The 21,802-nt window shown below is 40.3% G+C and overlaps 1 protein-coding gene across 1 annotated transcript; it reads right to left on the bottom strand.

The window, feature by feature from the left end:
* Positions 1–314: 314 nt before the first annotated feature.
* Positions 315–3,613, bottom strand: LOC121449812 (leukocyte immunoglobulin-like receptor subfamily A member 5). Its single transcript, XM_041654484.1, has 4 exons — positions 3,595–3,613; positions 3,125–3,409; positions 2,681–2,986; positions 315–433 (listed from the first exon to the last, which is right to left on the bottom strand). The coding sequence occupies exons 1-4, from the start codon at positions 3,611–3,613 to the stop codon at positions 315–317; spliced, it is 729 nt and encodes a 242-aa protein (XP_041510418.1).
* Positions 3,614–21,802: the final 18,189 nt, after the last annotated feature.

The following is a 21,802-nucleotide window of genomic DNA, read 5'->3' as shown; positions in this document are numbered from 1 at the left end:
AAAGTTCAGGACCAAACTTCACTAATGGGACAATAAGTTCCCCTGTAAAAGGGAAGGAGAGAAAAAATTCTCAAAGTCCACGGCAAGGTAGAGGATATAAGCCTTAATGTGATGTTGGAAGAGCTCTCCAACTCAATAGTTACATGCTTTCATACATCCAAAACACATTTGATTCTTGGATCTTTTCTCACAAGTGATTCCCAGTATCAAACATTGAATTTTCTTATAAAAATCCCTAAGATCCACAAATTTATTTTTCAGATAGTAACAATGCAAGCCTGTGGCCATCTCTTGTCTTCACTTCTAAGATGCAATCAAGGTCTTCTCCGGCTGTAGCAAGCTTCAAACAGCAAAATCCCGAGTAGTGTGAGAATCAAACCAGAAACGCCCATCCGAATGATGTTCTCCACTGTGTGATCTTGAGGCTGTGAGACTGGAGATTGTGGACAAACAGGTGAAGGAACAAACAAAGCCACCAGAATGTAATTGTATTTTCACTCTGAGTAGCTCCCTCCTGTGTATACAATTTGACCTTCTGTATCCATGCCCAAACCAAAATTTTCCTTACTAACCTATTGTGGCTTCTGACATGTTTTGTGGTTGGCTGGTGGTCTCAGGCACTTCTGAGAAACAAAGGCATGATCAACGTATGAAGTGCTCAAGAGAACTGATTATTTTTGCAAAGATGTGTATTACTATTCCTTAGAAATGCATATTATACTCATCACAAAATATAATAAAGAACTGGAACAAACCATTTCTCTGCTATAGCAGGCTTTCTCCTGGGCTTTTGCTTGATTTCTTCAGCCTGACTATGCTCTGAGTTTAGAACTTGTGGCCAATAAACTTCATTGGAACCAAGTGCATTGTTTTTCAGAAAGCTAAGATGGAAAAATACAGCCTCCCAGTTTAAAATATAAAGGCCTTCCTATGATCCAAGTTCTGCTGTAGTATAGAATCCTGGAAGCCAATTCCCCTGGAAATTAGTTTGCACTCATTCACTGGCTGAGATGCCAAGATGCAGACAATGTCTTGTCATCAGGGTCCCATGAATATGAATTACACAAAATAATGACAGTCTGAGTTCTCTGCCTGCATTCAAGTCACCCAGTTCCCATGATGCTTCTGTTTAACATCTCATTCTATAATCATCACAGCATTAATAGTACAAACAATGAGATCACAAGAACTTAAAGATGTGCTCACAATGTCCATGAAGTAGATATGTTCTCATAAGTAGGTAGAAGTAGATACGTTCTCATAAGTAGGTAAGCTAAATCATCAAAGAATACGACAGTAAAATGGATGTAAAATATATTACTTTTACCCATATCTGGAGAGGCTTGGACTCTAGATTAGAAACCAATTCTTCCATGTTCCTAAATCAATGTGATTTCTGACTTCATTCTAAGTGTTTATCCTTATACCCACAAGTAAGTTTAACTGTGTCTCCTCATCAAAGAAGCATCTGTTTCTACAGATGAGGATGATTATAAAAATCCACAACTGGTCAAAACAGAAATAAGATGGCTTGGTGTGCCCAGTCCAAATGGGTACTCCTACAACACAAACTGTATATATAAAATATAGGGAACATTGAGTAAGAGAGATAGGAAGGTTACAACAGCCAGAGGAACAAGATTCCTGCTACACAATAGAGACTTCTAGGCAAGAGAGGGAAGCTACACCCATGAAATTTCAAAAGTATGGTTGCTTAAAGAAGACCAAAATATTGACCACCTGAATTCTATAGTCTCTTGTTCCTCTGTATATCCTGGGGTCAAATCAAACTAACAAAATCAGATAGCAACTAGTGAACAATAGGAAGTGGAGACAAACCACATGGTGAATCTGTGAGGTCTTCAGATAAAATCGTTTGGAGACAAGGCGAGAAAATGGAAGAATCAAAAGAATCTCAAGCTAGGCTGTAAGATGTGCATTTATGTGTTCGTGTGCTTGTGTGTGTTGTGTATAAGAATAACAGTTAAAAATCAGAGGCCAAAGTTAAAAGGGTTTGAAAAACACAGAAATAGTGAGAGGAAGAATGGAAAAGGTAGAAATGATTTAAATGTAACACTCATATATTAATAAGTTACATTTACATATATTCATATATATACATAACCATATAAAATTGTAGATGGATTTCTGTAATTATAAATATATGTGAACATAACAAAATAATATTATACTTGCATATGAGTAAGTTTATAGTAACCATGCAATTTTAGATTTATTTATTTGAAGGAAAAATTATTTGTGCAGGAAAATTTTTAAAACCTGGCTGCAAATGGAGATCAATATATTAAACAGCATAAATAGAAAATAGAAAGATAAATACCGTGTTTTCTCTCCAATGAGTATCTGGATTTACAGTTATATAAAATCATATATAATGCATATAACATACAACTATCATATACATATGTATCTACTTATTACATGATTATATGGAGATCATAGAGCTGATCCTTGAATAGCAGAAGGAACACTAGAGTGACAGAAAGACCCCACCCGTCTTCTAGACAACTCATGTTTCACTCTCAGTACCCTCTTTCAGTTTCATTATCTTGGGTCCTATTGTCTTCATTCTTTGTGTCAATGGGATTTTCAGAGTCCCGGATCCCTAGGTATTTTGTCAGATGAACTATCTTTCAGTACACAAGCTGGGCTTCCTCACCTGAGACCAGTAGCTCCAGAGGATCACTGGGTTCTGACCACACCCGGGGTTTATTCAAGTAATAGCCATAGCATCTGAATGTCCTCCTATGTCCAGAGGTCACAGGACCCACAGAGAACAGTGCCCGGACATTGTTTTTAGAGTATATGTACTGTGAGTCTAGGGTCCAAGAGATTTTCTGTTGTTCTTCCTTAGTCAGAGAAAACCCATCATATCCAAGCTGTGAGATACACTCGAGAGTTACATTTCCTCCAAATCTCACCACTGGGCTGGGCCGGGCTGATAGACTGGGTTTTCTGTAGAATCCTAGAGAAGAAGATGGCATCCTGTTAAAAGAACCAGCACCTTGGGATTTACCCTCCAGAATTGGGACTTTTCAAAGCAAAGGAAAGATACTCTCCTGAGGACAGAACCTTGGAATGAAGAGACTGAGTTTTCATTTACCTGTCACCATCAAGTCCAGAAAGTCACTGCGTTCTGACCAGCCAGTGTGGGTCCTATAGTAACAGCGATATCTCCCTGCTTCGTTCGGATGAAAAGACGGGAAGAAGAACTCGGCCTTGTTCCCATGCTCCAGAGGGCTCTGTCGTCGCCAGGGATTTGGACTGCCCTCTTTATAGAGATAATATTCCTGAGCGCTCGAGGTTCCCTCACATGAAATGGTCAATTGCATGCCGCTGGTCATCACGGAACCTGGCTGAGCTCTAAGTGTGGGTTTGCCCATAATTTCTGCAGAGAAATCAGCAGCTTGATCACAGGGCATAGGCACCCTAATCTCATCCCTCAGTCCCAAAAACCTCTGAGAATGAACCAGGAGTAGTTCACATCTGTAATTCTTTATTTCCCTCCCCCAACCTCTGGTCAAGGGTTTGCTCCTGATCTACAGGAGAAGAAGCGTCATTAGCCGCACTCACCTGCTGGTACATAGGTCATGGGGATCAGGCTCAGTCCTGAAAGAGAATTTTCTGTGTGACCTTTGCCCCTCAAATCAGAGAAGATCCACCCCTCTCCAGAAGTTCCTGCACCACTAGGGTTTCCTGATGAATCAGGGTCTAGCTTTGAGGCATGTTCACCACCACCACCAGATCACAGTATCCCTGTCCAGTATTGATATCTCACCAAGATAGAGCAGGACAGTGAAGGCAATAGTCATGGCATCTCCTTCCTGTGGCTACACAACTGTGCTTAGCAGCAGGGCTGAAGTGTCTGGCCATATGGACAAGCAATGCCAGGTGTGGCCTAGGGAATCCAGTACTCCCCATCACATGATGGCCATTTCTTCAGCACCACAGGAAAAGGAAGTATCTTCCCACGCAACTGGCTTTCATTTCCCCAGTACTATGCCTTGTGTTGGTTTCAGGCTCTCTAGTACTTTTTTATAGAGATGATATCTACCCCAACTTCACTTATCACACTGAGGACAAGAACTGTCATTGACCATGCCAGAGGAGCAGCAAGCTGCAATTGAAGTTCAGATGTCAGCCCACCAGAAGGGAATCCTCTGATGTGCCATTCTCATTTAGGCAAGACCACGGGACCGCAGACCCCAGACCCCAGAATCCTCTGCTATGCCTTTACATGTTTGCTGCAGCTCTCTGTCTCTCTTGTATCTAGCATGGTGTGAGTGGACATAGGGAGATCTGCACTGCCTGTAATACAGGGTGTCATTGTTTGAAATCGCAAGCATGTTCCACCATGGATAACTTTAGCTTACTTTGAATGCCTCATGTCCCTTGTCTCTAAACAATTTTATCTGAAGTCATGCTGATTCACCATGTGGTTTGTCTCCACTTCCTGTTGTCTGCTTGTTGCTATGGGATCTATAATACTGGTATGAGAGGTGGAGCAAACGACGGATGTCAAGGTGTGAGAGCAAAGACAACCCTTTAAGGACAATTTTTAAGTATCCAGGTGGTATAGGAGAGGTTCTAAGGACAGGCTGTCTGTTGTTTATCTTTCTTTTTTTCAGGAATTCTGAGGCAAATGAAGTCTTGACTCATCCCATTTTAGAGACAAATGGAGACATAAAACAATTGCAGTAATTCAGATACCACCCATTTGGCACAAACAAGGTAGAATATGCAAGTGCTTAGAAGAAACGTCTTTAAGCAAATGTTGAAAGGTAGGAAAATAGAGTTTGCTGTGTAGGCTTAATGTATTTCCCTTTTCCCCAAGCCTTGGAAACCAACTCTAGTTGTAAAATGGCATTATAATATAGAGCACAGTAATTGATCATTTCTCCTGGAGCCCAAAACATAAAGAAGCCTGGCTTGGTTATAATAATGCTTCAATTTCTTTTCATAGGGTTATAAACATCATCACAACCCTTTTTCAGAACATCCATGAGGACTTTTTGACTAAAGTAGAGCTCATGTTATCTATTCTAACAGAGCTCTGAAATAAATGAGACACCACAGTACACTAAATAACTAAGTATGACTGACCTGACCTGAACTAAACTAAGCTGAATTGAGCTGAAAGGCACCACTGAATGAGACAGCATTTGGGTTGTGAAAGAGAACAAAACAGAACAGAAAGTTCTTTCAAAGCAGAGGCCAAACAATCTGTAATCCAGGAATGAAACCATGTAATAGAGCAACTCCATTTTTTTTCAGTGAGAAAAAGCTGGGGAATGCTGGGGAGCCAGGAAAAGGAATACCTCCAATAAAAATCACTTGGGATTCCAGAGTCAAGAGTCCTGGAGTACCCCCATGCCAAGCAGAAATTGGAACTCTTCTTTAAACCAATGACTTTTAAAAAGATCATCTAGATCTGGAAATAGTACCAGAACTCATTCTACAGGCCACTACAAGCATAAATGGACAGAATAGAGAACCGTGATGACTTACAATGTAGAATAAATTGCAGTTTTTGGTCTGACTTTCCCCAAAACAGGCATTCTATGTGAGAGAAGAGCAGGGTGAGGTTGATTATTTCAGACTGGGCCCCCTTTAGATTCTCTCCTTTAGATGCTGGATGTCTCCAGCCTTGTGAAACATAAATACTTTGGTTAAATGGAGTTGTCCCATAATGCATGGCCTCTTTCTTGGTGTTGACTGTGGCTTTTCAATATCCTCCAATTGACCCTTGTGTTGTGCTACTCTCGAAGTAAGAGTTAAAGAAGAGATTGCACCTGTCCCTAAGGGTGATAATTCATTATAAGGACAAATTCCTGGAAATTGATATACCCATCCAAGTAACTTGATTCAGTGTGTGCATGAGAAATAAAAGGATAATCAATGTGCTGGTTTAAATGATAATGGGCCCCATAGGCTCACATATTTAAATACTTGGTCTCCAATGGGTTGAACTGTTTGAGAAAGATAATGAGTTACAGCTTTGTTGGAAGAGGCATGTTACTGGGAGCAGGCTTTGAAATTTCAAAAACTCATGCCATCGCCAGTGTTCTCTTTCTTCTTCCTGTTTGCAGGTCAAGATGTGAGCTCTCAGTTGTTCCTGCCACCATGCTTTTGCCTTTCAACCCTCTGAAATTAAATGTGTACTTCTATAAGCTGCCTTTGCCATGGAGTTTTTTCATAGAAATAGAAAAGTAACTAATATAATCAATAAGATGATTCATATATTTGATCCAAGTTTAAAAAAATTTCTCTGTAGCTACATGAGAAATATCACAGATTATATCACCAAAAAAACAGAGTATTGGGGTCCTTGAATCTAGAAATTGCAATAGTCTGGGAAATGAGAAGTCTCAATGTTTAATAATAAGAGGGTCAAAGGTAACCCTCAAGTTCCAATGGAACCAGGTAACTACTAAACCTGATGGCAATGGAATAAAAGGATGATTATGAAGGCCTGGAGAACATCATCCTCAACACTGAGGAACTCTGGGTTACTCTGGCAATCACAAGCAAGCAAATTCAATTTCCTATGGAATTGATTCAGGGAAGAGTACTCATTGTTAACTGTTTTTGCAGATAGTCATCCCCTCTGGTTTCACAACTGTCAATGGAGTGGAAGGCAGAGATGTTACCTTATTCTTCTTTTATCTTAATAATATTATTAAACTCTTATTTCCTGATTTCTAATTGCGCCTCATTCCCTGTTCCCTTACTAGGAAAAATTATTATGACCAAGCTCAGCATCATCTTAAGATCTGGATACTCAATGATCAAACTCTGTCTCCAGAGGGAAATTATAAACTTCTCTGGCCATAATATGCATACCATCCTAGCATGGCATAACTGTAAAGTTCAAATTCAACTCTGAGATCCTTAGAAATTTCCTCATAAAGTAATAATATCCCACTAATAAACCAGGAAGAAATTATAACTTCCAACTGAACAGGACAACTACTAAGACAGGGACTATGGTATGGCCCCCATCCTATCAGTTCTGAAACCCACAAAAGAATACTGATTAACTAAAGACTCAAAACCATCCTAGGAGGCTGTGGTTTTTATACTTCCCCTAGTGAAAAATCCACATGCTCTTTTTAGAAAATTTGTTGTTGGAGGGAGAAGTTGAGTGCCACATCTTGAACTCGCAGAGGTCTCTCTGACTCACAAACATTGGGATTAAAGGCGTGTACAACCACACCCAACTACTGTCTTTCTTTCTTATTTTAAGGACTTTAACCTTTAGCCTGCATATATTTTTAAACACACATTAAACCATTTAGAGGTTTCCTTCCTCTTTGAATGTATCTTTACTGTATATCTCTCTCTTTTTCTGACCACATGAGTCTTTAATTTACTAAGGAATATGAATAGAATTAAAGCTGTGGCTTTGATGGCTGGATCCAGCCCATTCCTTACCTTTGTGAGATCCCAGGAGCCATGTTTATTGCCACAACTCTATGGTGTTTCAAGGTCCCTGCCAGCAAGCAAGCTGCAGCATTCTGCTCACAAACCATATTCAAATGCTCCGTAGTCAGACTGCCTGCCTGAAAGAGTCAGAGTTTGCCCTAGCAGGATGGCCCAGAAAGCTGGCATTGTAAAACAGCATGGCTTTTTTCCTGCTACAGCTAAAATCCAAAAGGCATGTGGTCAGATATTTGTCAATACCATTTAATTAAACACCATTTAAGTGTTTTGTGGCAGGACCTCTTTAAAGAGCTGCAGGGTTTTGCAACTAAATCTGAGTCAGGAAGCCTCTCTTAAATGAGAACACTTACTTGCCTCTAACAACCAGAGCAGACCCGAGAAATTGCTGCTACCAAGACAACATGCTTTACTCCATTCTTCCCCAAGCTTTCTCAGGCCTTCTGTGGGTACAGTTATCCACAGGGGCGCCATTCTGTAACATGGTGGCTTGCTGGTTGAGGTTTCTGTCCTACCCAGTTCCCACAGCAGGTAACCTCCAAAGAAATTACCCAGAGATCTATATTAATTTTAAACGGATTGCCCCATTAGCTCAGGCTCCTTACTAGCTCTTATAACTCATATTAGCCCATTTTTCTAGTCTATGTTAGCCACATGGCTTGGTATCTTTTTCAGTGGGGGTAGGTCACATCTTGCTTCTTCTTTAATCTAGACAGGACTCTGGAAAGTGCTTCCTTCTTCCCAGAATACACCTGTTTTCAAGTATCCCATTTTCTTAAGCTCTCCTCAACCCTTCCCTTCTCCCTTCCTCTTCCCCTTCTCCCCTTCCCTCAAACCCCTGCCTCCATGATTCCAAATTTTGTCAGGCAATCTTGTCTGCTTCAAATTTCCAGGTAGATCTATATATGTTTTTCTTTGGGATCACCTTATTACTTAATTTCTCTAGGACCATGAACTATAGGTTCAATAGCCTTTGTTTATGGCTAGTATCTACTAATGAGTGAGAATATACCATATTCATATTTTTGGGTCTCGCTTATCTCACACAGGATAGTGTTTTCTAGTTCCATCCATTTGCATGCAAATTTCAAGGTGTCATTGTTTTTAACCATTGAGTAGTACTCTAATGTGTATATGTGCCACACCTTTATCCATTCTTCCATTGAGGGACATCTAGGTTGTTTCCAGGTTCTGACTATTACAAATAATGCTGCTATGAATATAGTTGAATAAATACTTTTGTAGTATGCTTGAGCATCTTTTGGGTATATTCCCAAGAGAGGTATTGCTGAATCCTGAGGTAGATTGACTCCCAATTTTCTGAGAAACCACCACACTGATTTCCAGTGTTTGCACAAGTTTGCTAAAGAAGCTGAACATGTCCTTAAGTATCTTTTGACCATTTGAAATTCTTCTGTTGAGAATTCTATGTTTAGTTCAGTAACCTAGTTTTTAATTGAGCTATTTAGAATTTTAATGTCTAATTTCTTGAGTTCTATATATATTTTGGAGATTAGTTCTTTGTCTGATGAGGGGTTGGTAAAGATTGTCTCCTATTCCATAGGTTGCCTTTTTGTCATATTGACAGTGTCCTGCTTCACAGAAGCTTCTCAGTTTCATGGGGTAGCATTTATTCATTGTTGCCCTTATTGTCTGTGCTACAGGAGTAATTCATAGGAAGTGGTCTCCTATGCCCATATGTTGTAGACTATTTCCCACTTTCTCTTCTATCAGGTTCAGTGTGTTCAGATTGATATTGAGATCTTTAATCCATTTGGACTTGATTTTTGTGCATGGTGATAGATATGGATCTATTTTCATTCTTCTACAGGTTCACATCCAGTTATGACAGCACCATTTGTTGAAGATGCTTTCTTTTTTCCGTTGTATAATTTTAGCTTCTTTGTCAAAAATTAGGTGTTCATAAGTGTCTGGATTAATATCCAGGTCTTTGATTCAATTTCATTGGTAAGTGTCTCTGTTTTTATGCCAATACCAAACTGTTTTTATTAGTGTAGCTCTGTAATATAGCTTGATGTCATGAGTGGTAATGCCTCTAGAAGTTCCTTTATTGTATAGGATTGTTTTGGCTATCCTGGGGTTTTTTTTCAATATAAAGTTGATTATTGTTATCTCAAGGTCTGTGAAGAATTTATGTTGCGAATTTGATGGAGATAGCATTGAATCTATAGACTGCCTTTGGTGGGACTGACATTTTTACTATGTTGATCCTTCCTATCATAGAGCATAGGAGATCTTTCCATTTTCTGGTATACTCTTCCATTTCTTTCTTCAAAAACTTAAACTTTCTTGGTTAATGTTACCCTAAGATACTTTATTCTATTATTTTAAATTTTATTTTATTTATTTATTTATTGTTTTTATTTATTTTTTATTTATTTAAAATTTCCACCTCCTGCCATCCTCCCATTTCCCTTCCACTCCCCCCACTCACCCTCCCTCTCCCTTCGTAAGAGAAGTCAGGGTGCCCTGCCTTGTGGGTAGTCCAAGGCCTTCCTCCATCCTAGGAAGGTGTGCATCCAAACAGACTAGGCTCCAAAAAAAGCCAGTGCATACAGTAGAATCAAAATCCAGTGTTGTTATCATTGGCTTCTCAGTCCACCCTCACTGTCAGCCACATTCAGAGAGTCTGGTTTGATCGCATGCTCATTCAGACCCAGTCCAGCTGGCCTCGGTGAGCTCCCATTAAATCAGTCCCACGATCTCTGTGGGTGGACGCACCCCTCGCAGTTCTGACTTCCTTGCTCATGTTCTCCCTTCTTCTGCTCTTCATCTGGACCTTGGGATCTCAGTCCAGTGCTCCAATGTGAGTCTCTGTCTCTATCTCCATCCATCGCCAGATGAAGGTTCTATGGTGATATGCAAGATATTCATCAGTGTGGCTATGGGACATCTTGTCTAATTCCAATTTCCAGGAGGATCTACATATGTTTTTCTTTGGGTTCACCTTCTTATTTAGCTTCTCTAGAATCATGAACTATAGGCTCAATGACCTTTGTTTATGGCTAGAATCCACTTATGAGTGAGTACATACCATATTCATCTTTTTGGGTCTGGGTTATCTCACTCAGTAAAGTGTTTTCTATTTCCATCCATTTTCATGCAAATTTTAAGATGTCATTGTTTTTTTTTTACCACTGAGTAAAACTCTAAAGTGTATATTGCCACATCTTCTTTATCCATTCTTCTATTGAGGGGCACCTAGGTTGTTTCCAGGTTCTGGCTATTACAAATAGTGCTGCTATGCACAAAGTTGAACAAATGTTTTTGTAGTTTGGGAATCTCTTGGGTATATTCCCAAGAGTGGAATTGCTGGATCATGAGGTAGGTTGACTCCCAGTTTCCTGAGAAAACCCCACACTGCTTTCCAAAGTGGTTGCACAAGTTTGCATTCCCACCAGAAATGGATAACTTTCCCGTACTCTACAACCTCTCCAGCATAGGCTATCATTGTTTTTTATTTTAGCCATTTTGACAGGTGTAAGATGATATCTCAAAGGTATTTTGATTTGCATTTCCCTGATCACTAAAGAGGTTGAGCATGACATTAAGTGTCTTTTGGCCATTTGAACTTCTTCTGTTGAAAATTCTCTGTTCAGTTCAGTACCCCATATTTAAATTGGGTTAATTAGAGTTTTAATGTCTAGTTTCTTGAGTTCTTTTTTTTTAATTTTTATTTTCAAGACAGGGTTTCTCCGTAGCTTTTTGTTGTTGTTTTTTTAATTTATTTATTTATTAAGGATTTCTGCCTCCTCCCCGCAACCGCTTCCCATTTCCCTCGCCCTCCCCCAATCAAGTCCCCCTCTCTCATCTGCTCGAAGAGCAATCAGGGTTCCCTGACCTGTGGGAAGCCCAAGGACTGCCCACCTCTATCCAGGTCTCATAAGGTGAGCATCCAAACTGCCTAGGCTCCCACATAGCCAGTACGTGCAGTAGGATCGAAAACCCACTGGGATTGTTCTTGAATTCTCAGTATCCCTCATTGTCCACTATGTTCAGCTAGTCCGGATTTATCCCATGCTTTTTCAGACCTAGGCCAGCTGGCCTTGGTGAGTTCCCAATAGAACATCCCCATTGTCCCTTGGAGAGAGAGGTGTGTTGAAGTCTCCTACTACTAGTGTGTGTGGCTTGATGTCTGCCTTGAGTTCTAGTAATATTTCTTTTACATAAGTAGGTGCTTTTACATTGGGGGCGTAGATATTCAGGATTGAGACATCATCCTGATGAATTGTTCCTGTTATGAGTATAAAGTGACCATCTCGGTCTCTTCTGATTGATTTTAGTTTGAAGTCAGTTTTGTTAGAAATTAGTATGGCCACACCTGCTTTTTTCTTAGGACCATTTGCTTGAAACACCTTTTCCCAACCCTTTACTCTGAGTAGGTGCCTGTCTTTGTGGTTGAGATGTGTTTCTTGCAAACAGCAGAATGTTGGATCCTGTTTTCGTATCCAATCTTTTAGCCTGTGCCTTTTTATAGGTGAATTGAGCCCATTAATATTAAGTGATATTAATGACCAGTGGTTGTTTACTCCGGTTATTCTTATTGCTTTTGGTAGTAGAGATTGTGTGTCTCCCTTCTTTGAGATGTGCTGGTGAAGGGTCACTAGATTCCTGGGTTATTGTAGGCAGTGTTGGCATTGTTGGATTCCTTGGGTTGCGATTTTCCTTCTATTACTTTCTGTAGGGCTGGATTTGTGGCTACGTATTGTTTAAATTTGTTCTTATCCTGGAATGTCCTGTTTTCTCCATTGATAATGAACGATAGCTTGGCTGGGTATAGTAGTTTGGGTTTGCATCCATGGTCTCTTAGCTTCTGCAGAACCTCTATCCAGGACCTTCTGGCTTTCATAGTTTCCATAGAGAAGTCAGGTGTAAGTCTGATCGGTTTACCTTTATAACTTACTTGCTCTTTTTCCTTTGCAGCTCTTAATATTCTTTCTTTAACCTGTATATTTTGTGTTTTGATTATTATATGGCGAGGGGATGTTTTTCTTTGATCCAGTCTGTTTGGTGTTCTGTATGCTTCTTGAATATTTAAATGAATATCTTTCTTTAAGTTGGGAAAGTTTTCTTCCATAATTTTGTTGAAAATATTTTCTGGGCCTTTTAGCTGTGACTCTTCTCCTTCTTCTATTCCTATTATTCTTAGGTTTGGTTTTTTTATTGTGTCCCATATTTCCTGAATGTTTTGTGTTGAGAGTTTGTTGGCTTTGCTGTTTTCTTTGATCTGTTCGTTTATTTTCTCTATGATGTCCTCAGCATCTGAGATTCTTTCTTCTAGCTCTTGTATTCTATTGATTATGCTTGTTTCTGTAGACTCTGCTCGTTGGCCTAGATATTCCATATCCAGCTGGTCCTCCGTTTGTGTTTTCTTCCTTGCTTCCATTTCAGTTTTCAATTCTTGAACTGTTTCCATTACCTGTTTGATCGTTTTTTCTTGGTTTCCCAGGGTATCATGTACGTATTTACTCATTTCTTCAAACTTTTTGTTATACTTCTCATCCATTTCTATAAGGGTATTTTTTACATGTTGTTTAAGGGACTCTATTGTCTTCATAAAGTCAATTTTTTCCCACGTCTTCTGTGTTAGGTTGTTCAAATACTTCTGTTGTAAGATCATTGAGTTCTGGTGTTTTCATGTTGTTTTTCAGATTATTGGGTGAATTCTTGCCTTGGCGCCTGCCCATCTCCTCCTATTGATCCTATCTAATGGGTCTTTTAAAAACCAGATCAGGTTTCCCTGCTGGCCAAGGGCTCCACTTACAAAATGCCCTCGCTCTGTTTCCTGGTTCCTACCGCAGGCCAAGAACCCTCTCACCCCTCCGAAGGGTCTTCAGGACAGGACCAGGCTCCCCGTGTGCCAGTAACCTGGCCAACCAAAGGCCTACCTCTTTGATTCAATTGTAGTAGGGCGATCTGCTCTCCTTATTGCACGCCTGTCCACGCTGCTTGGGTCTGCCACCACGCCGGTCCCCCAAAGCCTCTTCCTGAATGTTGTGTCTCTCTGTCGCGTCTGGCCACCGCGCAGCCGCGTCTGGACACCCTTTCTTGAGTTCTTTATATATTTTAGAGATCAGACCTTTGTCTGTTGTGGGGTTGGTAATATCTTATCCCATTCAGTAGGTTGCTTTTTTGTCTTAATGACAGTGTCCTATAAATTACAGAAGCTTCTCAGTTTCAGGAGGTCCCATTTATTCATTGTTGCTCTTATTGTCTGTGCTACTGAGGTTCTATATAGGAAGTGGTCTCCTGTGCCCATGTGTTGCAGACTACTTCTCACTTTCTCTTCTACCAGGTTCAGTGTGGTCAGATTTATATATTTGTGGCTATCATGAAACATGATGATAATCTTATTTTCCTCTTAACCTCTTTATCCTTTGTGTATAGGAGGGCTACTGATTTTTTTGAGTTGATCATGTAACCTGCCACATCACTGATGGTATTTATCAGCTATTCTGGTAGAATTTTTGGGGTCATTTATGTACACATATCTTCTGCAAATGATGAAAGTTTGACTTCTTCCTTTCTTATTTGAATCCCCTTAATCTCCTTATTTTCTCTTATTGGTATTGCTAGAACTGCAAGCACTATATTGAAGAGATATAGAGAGAGTGGACAGCCTTTTTTCTGATTTTAATGGATTTGCTTTGAGTTTCTCTCCATTTAATTTGATGTTGGCTGTCAGCTTTTTGTGTATTGCTTTTATTGTATGTAGATATGATCCTTGTATCCTTAATCTCTCCAATACCTTTATCATGAAGAGATGTTGAATTTTGTCAAATGCTTTTTTGGCATCTAATGTAATGATCATATGGATTTTTTCTTTCAGTTTATTTATGTGATGGATCAAATTGATAGATTTTTGTACGTTGAACCAGCCCTGCATCTCTGGATAAAGACTACTTGATCATAATGGATGATTTTTTATGTGTCCTTGAATTCTGTTTGCCAGTATTATATTGAGAATTGTTGTATCAATGTTCATGAGTAAAATTGGTCTGTAATTCTCTTTCAGGGTTTAATCTTTGTGCAGTTTTGTTATCAGGGTAACTGTAGCTTCATAAAAAGAGTTTGGTAATGACCCTCCCATGTCTATTTTGTGGAACACATTGTGAAGTATAGGTATTAGCTCTTCTTGGAAGTTCTGGTAGAATTCTGCCATAAAACCATTTGTCCCTGGGGTTTTTTGATTGGGAGGTTTTTGATGACAGCTTCTATTTCCTTGCAACTTATAGGTCTATTTAAATTGTTCACATGGTCTTGATTTAATTTTGGTATGTGGTATCTATCTTAAAAATTGTCCATTTCTTTTTTTTTACTTTTTTTTATTGAGAAAAGGAGAAAAAAAACACAAGTTTCCACCTCCTCCAAGCCTCCCATTCCCCCCCCTTCCACCCTTCTCCCCCTCCTCCCACCCTTCTCCCCTTCCCCCCACTCCTTTCCCCCTCCCTCTCCAGTCCAAAGAGCAGTCAGGGTTTTCTGCCCTGTGGTAAGTCCTAGGTCCTCCCCCCTCCGTCCATATCTAGGAAGGTGAACATCCAAACTGGCTAGGCTCCCACAAAGCCAGCACATTAAGCAGGATCAAAACCCCGTGCCATTGTCCTTTGCTTCTCATCAGCCATTGTTCGCCATGTTCAGAGAGTCCAGTTTTATCCCATGCTTTTTCAGTCACAGTCCTGCTGGCCTTGGTGAGCTCCCAATAGATCCGCTCCACTGTCTCAGTGGGTGGGTGCACCCCTCGTGGTCCCGTCTTCTTTGCTCATGTTCTCCCTCCTTCTGCTCCTCATTGGGACCTTGGGAGCTCAGTCCAGTGCTCCAGTGTGGGTCTCTGTCTCTATCTCCATCCATCACCAGATGAAGGTTCTATGATGATATGCAAGATATTCGTCAGTATGGCTATAGGATAGGGTCATTTCAGGTTCCCTATCCTCAGCTGCCCAAGGAACTAACTGGGGACCTCGGTTTGGGCACCTGGGAGCCCCTCTAGGGTCAAGTCTCTTGCCCACCCTAAAGTGGCTCTCTTAACTAAGAATTGTGGTTCCGTGCTCCCCTGTCCAACCTTCCTTTATCCCAATCCTCCTGTTTCCCCAAGGCCCCCCCTCCTTGGGAGATGGGGAGAGAAAAGGTAAAATTGTCCATTTCTTTTACATTTTCCAATTTGGTGAAGTACAGGCTTTTGTAGTAAGACCTAATCATTCTATAAATTGCCTCTGTGTTTGTGGTATGTCCCCCTTTTCATTTCTATACCAATCTGTAACAGGAGTGAGGGGGCCTGCTTTTCATCCTGGCCACCTCACTAGCTAACACCAGAAATAATCACGCAGAAATTGTATTAATTAAATTACTGCCTGGGCCATTAGCTCTAGACTCTTCTTGGCTAACTCTCACATCTTGATTAACCCATTTCTATTAAACCTGTGTATCACCACATGCCTGTGGCTTATCAGCAAGATTCTAAGCAACGTCCATCTCAGGCCAGAGATTCATGGTTTCTGCCTGACTCTGCTCTTCTTTCCAAAATTCTATTCTGTCTTCCCAGCCTACTTTTGCAACAGTAACTTCCCCTTTCTGGTCCCTACATGCAGTTGACTGACCTGTGTAAGGGAGAGCCTGAGAGTTTTCAGAAGCTCAGTTATCTTGCTCCATTTATCCAATACTTTGTTTCTTGGGTCACTTTGTGTACTCCCTGTCATTCTTCAGTATGCATATACCAAATCCAAAATAAGTGGGGAAAAAAACAAGTAAGAGAATAAATAAACTAAGACCTTGGGATAGAGTCATAATAAAAAGGCACCGTAGGCCTGAGCAGAGGGGAAGACAGACTTAAGGGTGCATACTCAACAAAGAAGAACAATGGGATGATCTAAGAAGAGACACTCAACATATTTGGAGAGGTCACATTTCACAGGGATTTTTCTTATTTTTATTAATATCATTTTTCCCAACCTGATAAGAGTTTGCCCTCTCTCTTCTCCTCCCACTCCTTTTCCTTTCTCTTCAGAAGAGGGCAGTCATAATATATATATATATTATATATCAGTCAGCCATGTATAACACGTTTAACACGTTGCAGTAAGACTTGGCACCTCTTCTGCTATTGAGGCAACCCAGTTGGAGGAAAAGGCCCCAGAATCAAACAACAGAGTCAGAGACAGCCCCTGCTCCTAGTGTTAAGGAGCAAGAAGACCAATCTACACCACTGTAACTTATTTGCTGAGAACATAGGTCAGTCTCATGCAAGCTCTCTGGTGAACTATTTGATCTCTGTGAGTCCCTATGAATGCAGAACAGTTTATTTTATGGTTTTCTTGTGGTATCCTTGGCCCCTCTGGCTCTCACAATCTTTAACAATTAATTTATTCTGCAGTGAATCTTTCCATACATGAGAAATCTCTGACCAATGGAAAATACACACATGTTGCTACACAAAGAATATAACCTTATGAAAACCTTTTCTGGTCCTCTTGATCCACAATGCTGATTTTGTAGGTGGGTGCTGACAGTACAACAACGATAGAACTGATAAAACTTCTGTAGTAGTCTGAACACAAATGCAATGTGCATAACCATTCTAAACGGTGTGTGGATTTCTGTGTTCAAAACATAATATATCTGGACATATTTATGGTTGAGCAGGTCAAGAGATTCTTTTCCCTTATCTCATTGAGGATGTGAGAACGATGCTTTTAATCTCCAATTAGCTCCAGAATATACCTTCAAGAGGCATAAATATATTCATAAATTGTGGTGTGTATTGCAGGAAGTCATGGTAAATCACTTGCCTTGTGGCAATAAACAGGGTTTATTGTGGGAAAGGTTAACTCAATTGGCTATGGATTTCAAGATGAGAAGTATTGAAATATTTCAGGAAAATGGAGTCCTGTAAAAGAAATCAGCATTGTGGATCATGAGGACCAGAAAAGGTTTTCATAAAAGGCTCTAAACCAGTGAATGGAATGGGATTCAGTGAGGACAGAGGCCTAGTATAGAACAAGAGGTGATTGAAGTGATGGTAACCGTAGAACATCTTGAGTCACACTGAGTCTTGATTGTACCAATGATCAAATGACAGAGATATTTCAGCGTAACGTTGTATGAAATTGATCCCTAAAAATGAAACTGGAAGTATGGGGAACTGAGGGGTTTCCTCTACTTCTTTCCTGTTGAAAAGATGTTCACAAGTCCTAGCTGGATCACTGAGGAGAGATCACCTACTTCCTGAACTGAATGCAATTTTTACTTGCTTTTTATTTATTTCTTCTGGTCACAAAAGAGAGTTCCCTTCTCTTGTTTTAAATTTTATGAAATGCATATTTAATTGAGATAGAATTACATCACTTTCTCCTCCCTTTTCTTCTTCCAACATCTCCCAGCTACACTTCTTCAAATCTTTGATTATTATGCTACACACACAAAAACAACCAAGTCTGTTTTTGTCTTGTTTGTAAATGATTCCATGACTGATCACTCTGAACTGCACAACAAATGCCAGTGGCCATGTCAGAGGAACAGCAACTGACAATTGAAGTTCAAGGTGTCAATCCACCAACCACGAGGAAAATCCCTAATGAATGAATACCACATAGGCAAGGCCCTGAGACCACAGACTCCAGAATGTCTTTTGCTTCTGCTGTGCCCTTATATATTTGTTGCTGCCATCTTGTTCTAGTATCTGTCATGATATGAATGGGAGTGGGGAGATCTCCACTGCCTGCCTGCAACGTAATGTGTTTATTTCATGGAAACATCCTGTTCTACTGGGAATTTTTACCTGTGTATTATAATGAAGATGATTTTTTTCTTAAGCTGTACTTGCTAATTGATAAATAATAATATTAGTTTAAATAAAGTTTTGATGACTTAAAAATTAAACAAGAAAGTGTCACATGGTTAGCACACATGAATTTCAATTGAAAAGTCATATATATATATATATATATATATATATATATATATATATATATATATCATGGCTTAGGTTAATTTCCTGATGGAGACTGCTCCCCAAAGTAGTGATAAACAACTAAGCTATTTTTTTCCTCTGACTTTGTTATAAAGGAGAACCTCTCCTCTTTACCCTGTGCATTTAAACCTCCTCACTATATTTCTCCCTGCAGTAATCTGTTCTCTAGACCACAGCTCCTCATCTGACACTACAGGCCAGATGCCCAGCTCCCAGAACTGCACACAAACTTCAGAACAGAATACCTTCAGAACACTGAGGGATGAAGAAAATTTTCTATCTATCTAAAGGTAAAAACATACACTATCTGAGAGCCGTGCTCTTTTTACTCCCAGATCTTGTTTTCTAGTTCCAATTCTATAGCTCCAATTCTCTTGTTCCAATTCTCTCTAACTTCCTTGTTCACCTGGCTTTTATATACATATAAAAAGAACAACAAACATCTTTTAATAAAAATGGTTACATAAACTTTTTCTCAGGATCGCAATGCATTCCTTGAAGCAACAATAATGTGCAGAGCCATTTATCACAACCACACATATCGCAACTTCCATGGGCAGTGGAATTGAAGGCATCCCAAACCTAAAAATGCATTTCCTTATCCTGCATGCAGCCCCTGAGCACAAGGGCAGAAGCTTGTAACTTGTTCACTCACAGTTGTGAGTTAAGATCATTTTTTGTAGCCCTGACTCTCAAGGCTGTGTGGCCAGACCATCTTTTGTACCCCTGGCTATCTGTGAAACTTTTCCCATGTAAATCTCTCTGGACTTGGCTAATTAGGTGTTGTTATTCTTGACCTCCATATAAATTTTAGGACTTAAGCATAAACAGTTAGTTAGCTGATCGTTGAATTTTGTATCATAAACTGAGGTTAGAAGTTTGTGCTGTGTGTTAATTTCTAAGGAATTGAGTAGGGACTAGCTGCTGGTCTGTTATCATCTCCAGGCCTGGCTGGAGAAACTGGCACAGCACTTTCAGGCCACTTGTGTCTCTAAAAGACTTTGATTCAACAAATAAGACACCTGCACCTCTGTCCTTGAGCATAATCTGTGAAAGTCTGACTTGCAGTCTGTTCATAGAGACATTCAATCTACTTTGAATTTGCTCTTGAGATTTTCAATCAATTAATTGTATTTGGCTTATCTTAGAACTGAGAAGAAATTGTTTTCTTTATGCCAGTTTGAGCCAGTGATAAAGAAAAAAGGGCCTAAGGGTCCAACAGTGCTCGTGGTTATAGATCTGGTTATGAAGCAATTATAGAAACTAATGAGAAGTCATCTTTCTAACTATCCATAGGTATATATGCCCATAGATTAAGTTGTAACTGTGAGATTATATGTACAAATTACATGAAAAGTCACAGTATGGAGAAATTCCACAGTTGTTTGTGAACATGTGAATTTACAGACAGAAGCAGTAAGTTTCCATAGTCAGTGGTGTCATAAGCCTTACTTGAATAAGGTTCTCTCCACCACACAATTATACATCTGGTGGGTTGACATCTGAATTATCAATTGCCATCTTCTATATTTGTGTCATGGTTCTCAACATCTCATGACACCAAGGCACTAACGCTCACTGGTTTTCGTTAAGCTATGGGGGGAGCATTTATCAATGTTCAGGTAACAGCCCCCATTCTTCCTCCCTCGGACTATGATAATGATATACTTTATTTCAGTGTTGGAGGGAAGGTCAGCCAATCCAATGTTATGAAAGATTTTAATTTGGTATTCTAATTCCTCAAAAAAGAACCCAAACTACAACACCCAATATGGTGAGAATGGCTCACTGATGTCCTATATCCATGCCCCCCACTCCTACAAGGGTACATGAGAAGCAATAGTGAATCCTTGGAAGAAAGGCAAAGACTTACAGAATGTAAGGATACTGGACATAGGGAAGTGTACATTTAGAAAACTATCCATCTCTAGTCTGAACATTGCCACCATTCTCAAGAGAACCACATGCAAATTCCACATTCACTTCCATTGAACATGCTTCTCAGATGCTGCTTTCTGCCTCTGTTGACCTGTCTAGCCTGTATACATGATAGGAATCTCCTCACCCAATAAGTGATAATTTGTGTTCCATTCTTTCATTGAGCACATTTCAAAACCCACCCAGAGTTCAATATCTAACAGTGCTTTGTTGTATAAAATCATATTTTTCTGGCCTCATGTTAATACTTCAGCAACTTCTCAGAGCAGAGAAACCAAAGCATAAAACAGGAGAAAAACAGATCTTTCCGCTGAGACTCATGAACACATATTACCCCGGCCCACCCCATGCAACTCACTGTGAGAACCATGTGGAAACTTCTGCAATAGCAACTTCCTCTTCTCTGGTCCTGCATACAGAATTGCCTAACTCGGGTTTAAGAGGCGAGCCAGGCCTCCCCTTCCCCCCATGCAAACTGCAGCAAGGGGGAAGTTGACACAGCTGCTCATCAGCTGCCACTCAAGAGAGCCATCCCTACACCACACCTGGCAGCACAGTAGAGCTGGCCAGAGGAGATGGCGGTAGAACTGACAGAATGTGAATGTGGAAGATGTAGCCCCACCGCTCATCTGCCATATGGTGGTGTGGGAAAGGGGCAGATGTGCCCGCCCCTCACTGCCTGTGGCAGGAGGGAGAACTGGCCTTGAAGTAATGAGTAAATGGGAGCTGTCACTGCTCCTCAACAGTTATAGCACTCAGAAGAGCAGACCCTCCACCTTACATAGGCAACACTGTAGATATGGCTCTTTTGGTGCAGATGTGGACGAGCCAGCCCTGGAGGTGTGGAAGCTAGAGAATCAGCACTTCCTCATGTTCCTTGCATCATAAGGTGAACTAGCAAGGGCTTTGCTGGAGAAGCCACCCTGATGGTGAGGATGGGGGAGATCTGCCAGCCTGACCAACCTTGCAACCACCCAGGACCAGAACCACAGCTATGAGTTGGCCAACCCCAATATTCACCACATCTATGATATTCTGAGGTGCATGAAGGGGGTGGTCCTGCAGATACAAAGCTTCAGAATCTCCACGACGCAGGACAACAATATGATAACCAAGAAGAGTCCCAGTGAAGGACAAGTGTGCATGGTGTGATAGAAACAATAAGCCTAAACCAGACCAATGTCTCCTTGTAATGAACATTTGCAAGCAAAGATATATGGACTAAAGGATATACAGTGTGAGTCATTGTGTCACATTACAGCTCCTTGATGAGACTTCTCTCTCTGTCTCTGTCTCTCTCTGTCTTTCTCTCTTTCTCTCTCTCTCTCTCTCTGTCTCTCTCTCTCTCTCTTGCTCTTTTTTCTTTTCTCTTAAATTTTATTTTATTTTTGGTGAAGGTGGTGTCACAAATGTAGAGGG

Source organism: Microtus oregoni, unplaced genomic scaffold (genome assembly GCF_018167655.1).
Source record: "Microtus oregoni isolate MIOR12 unplaced genomic scaffold, Mior012 000006F_ref0000085, whole genome shotgun sequence".
NCBI lineage: Eukaryota > Metazoa > Chordata > Mammalia > Rodentia > Cricetidae > Microtus > Microtus oregoni.
Note: the sequence above shows the minus strand (reverse complement) of the source record. Positions and strands in the feature narration are given on the sequence as shown.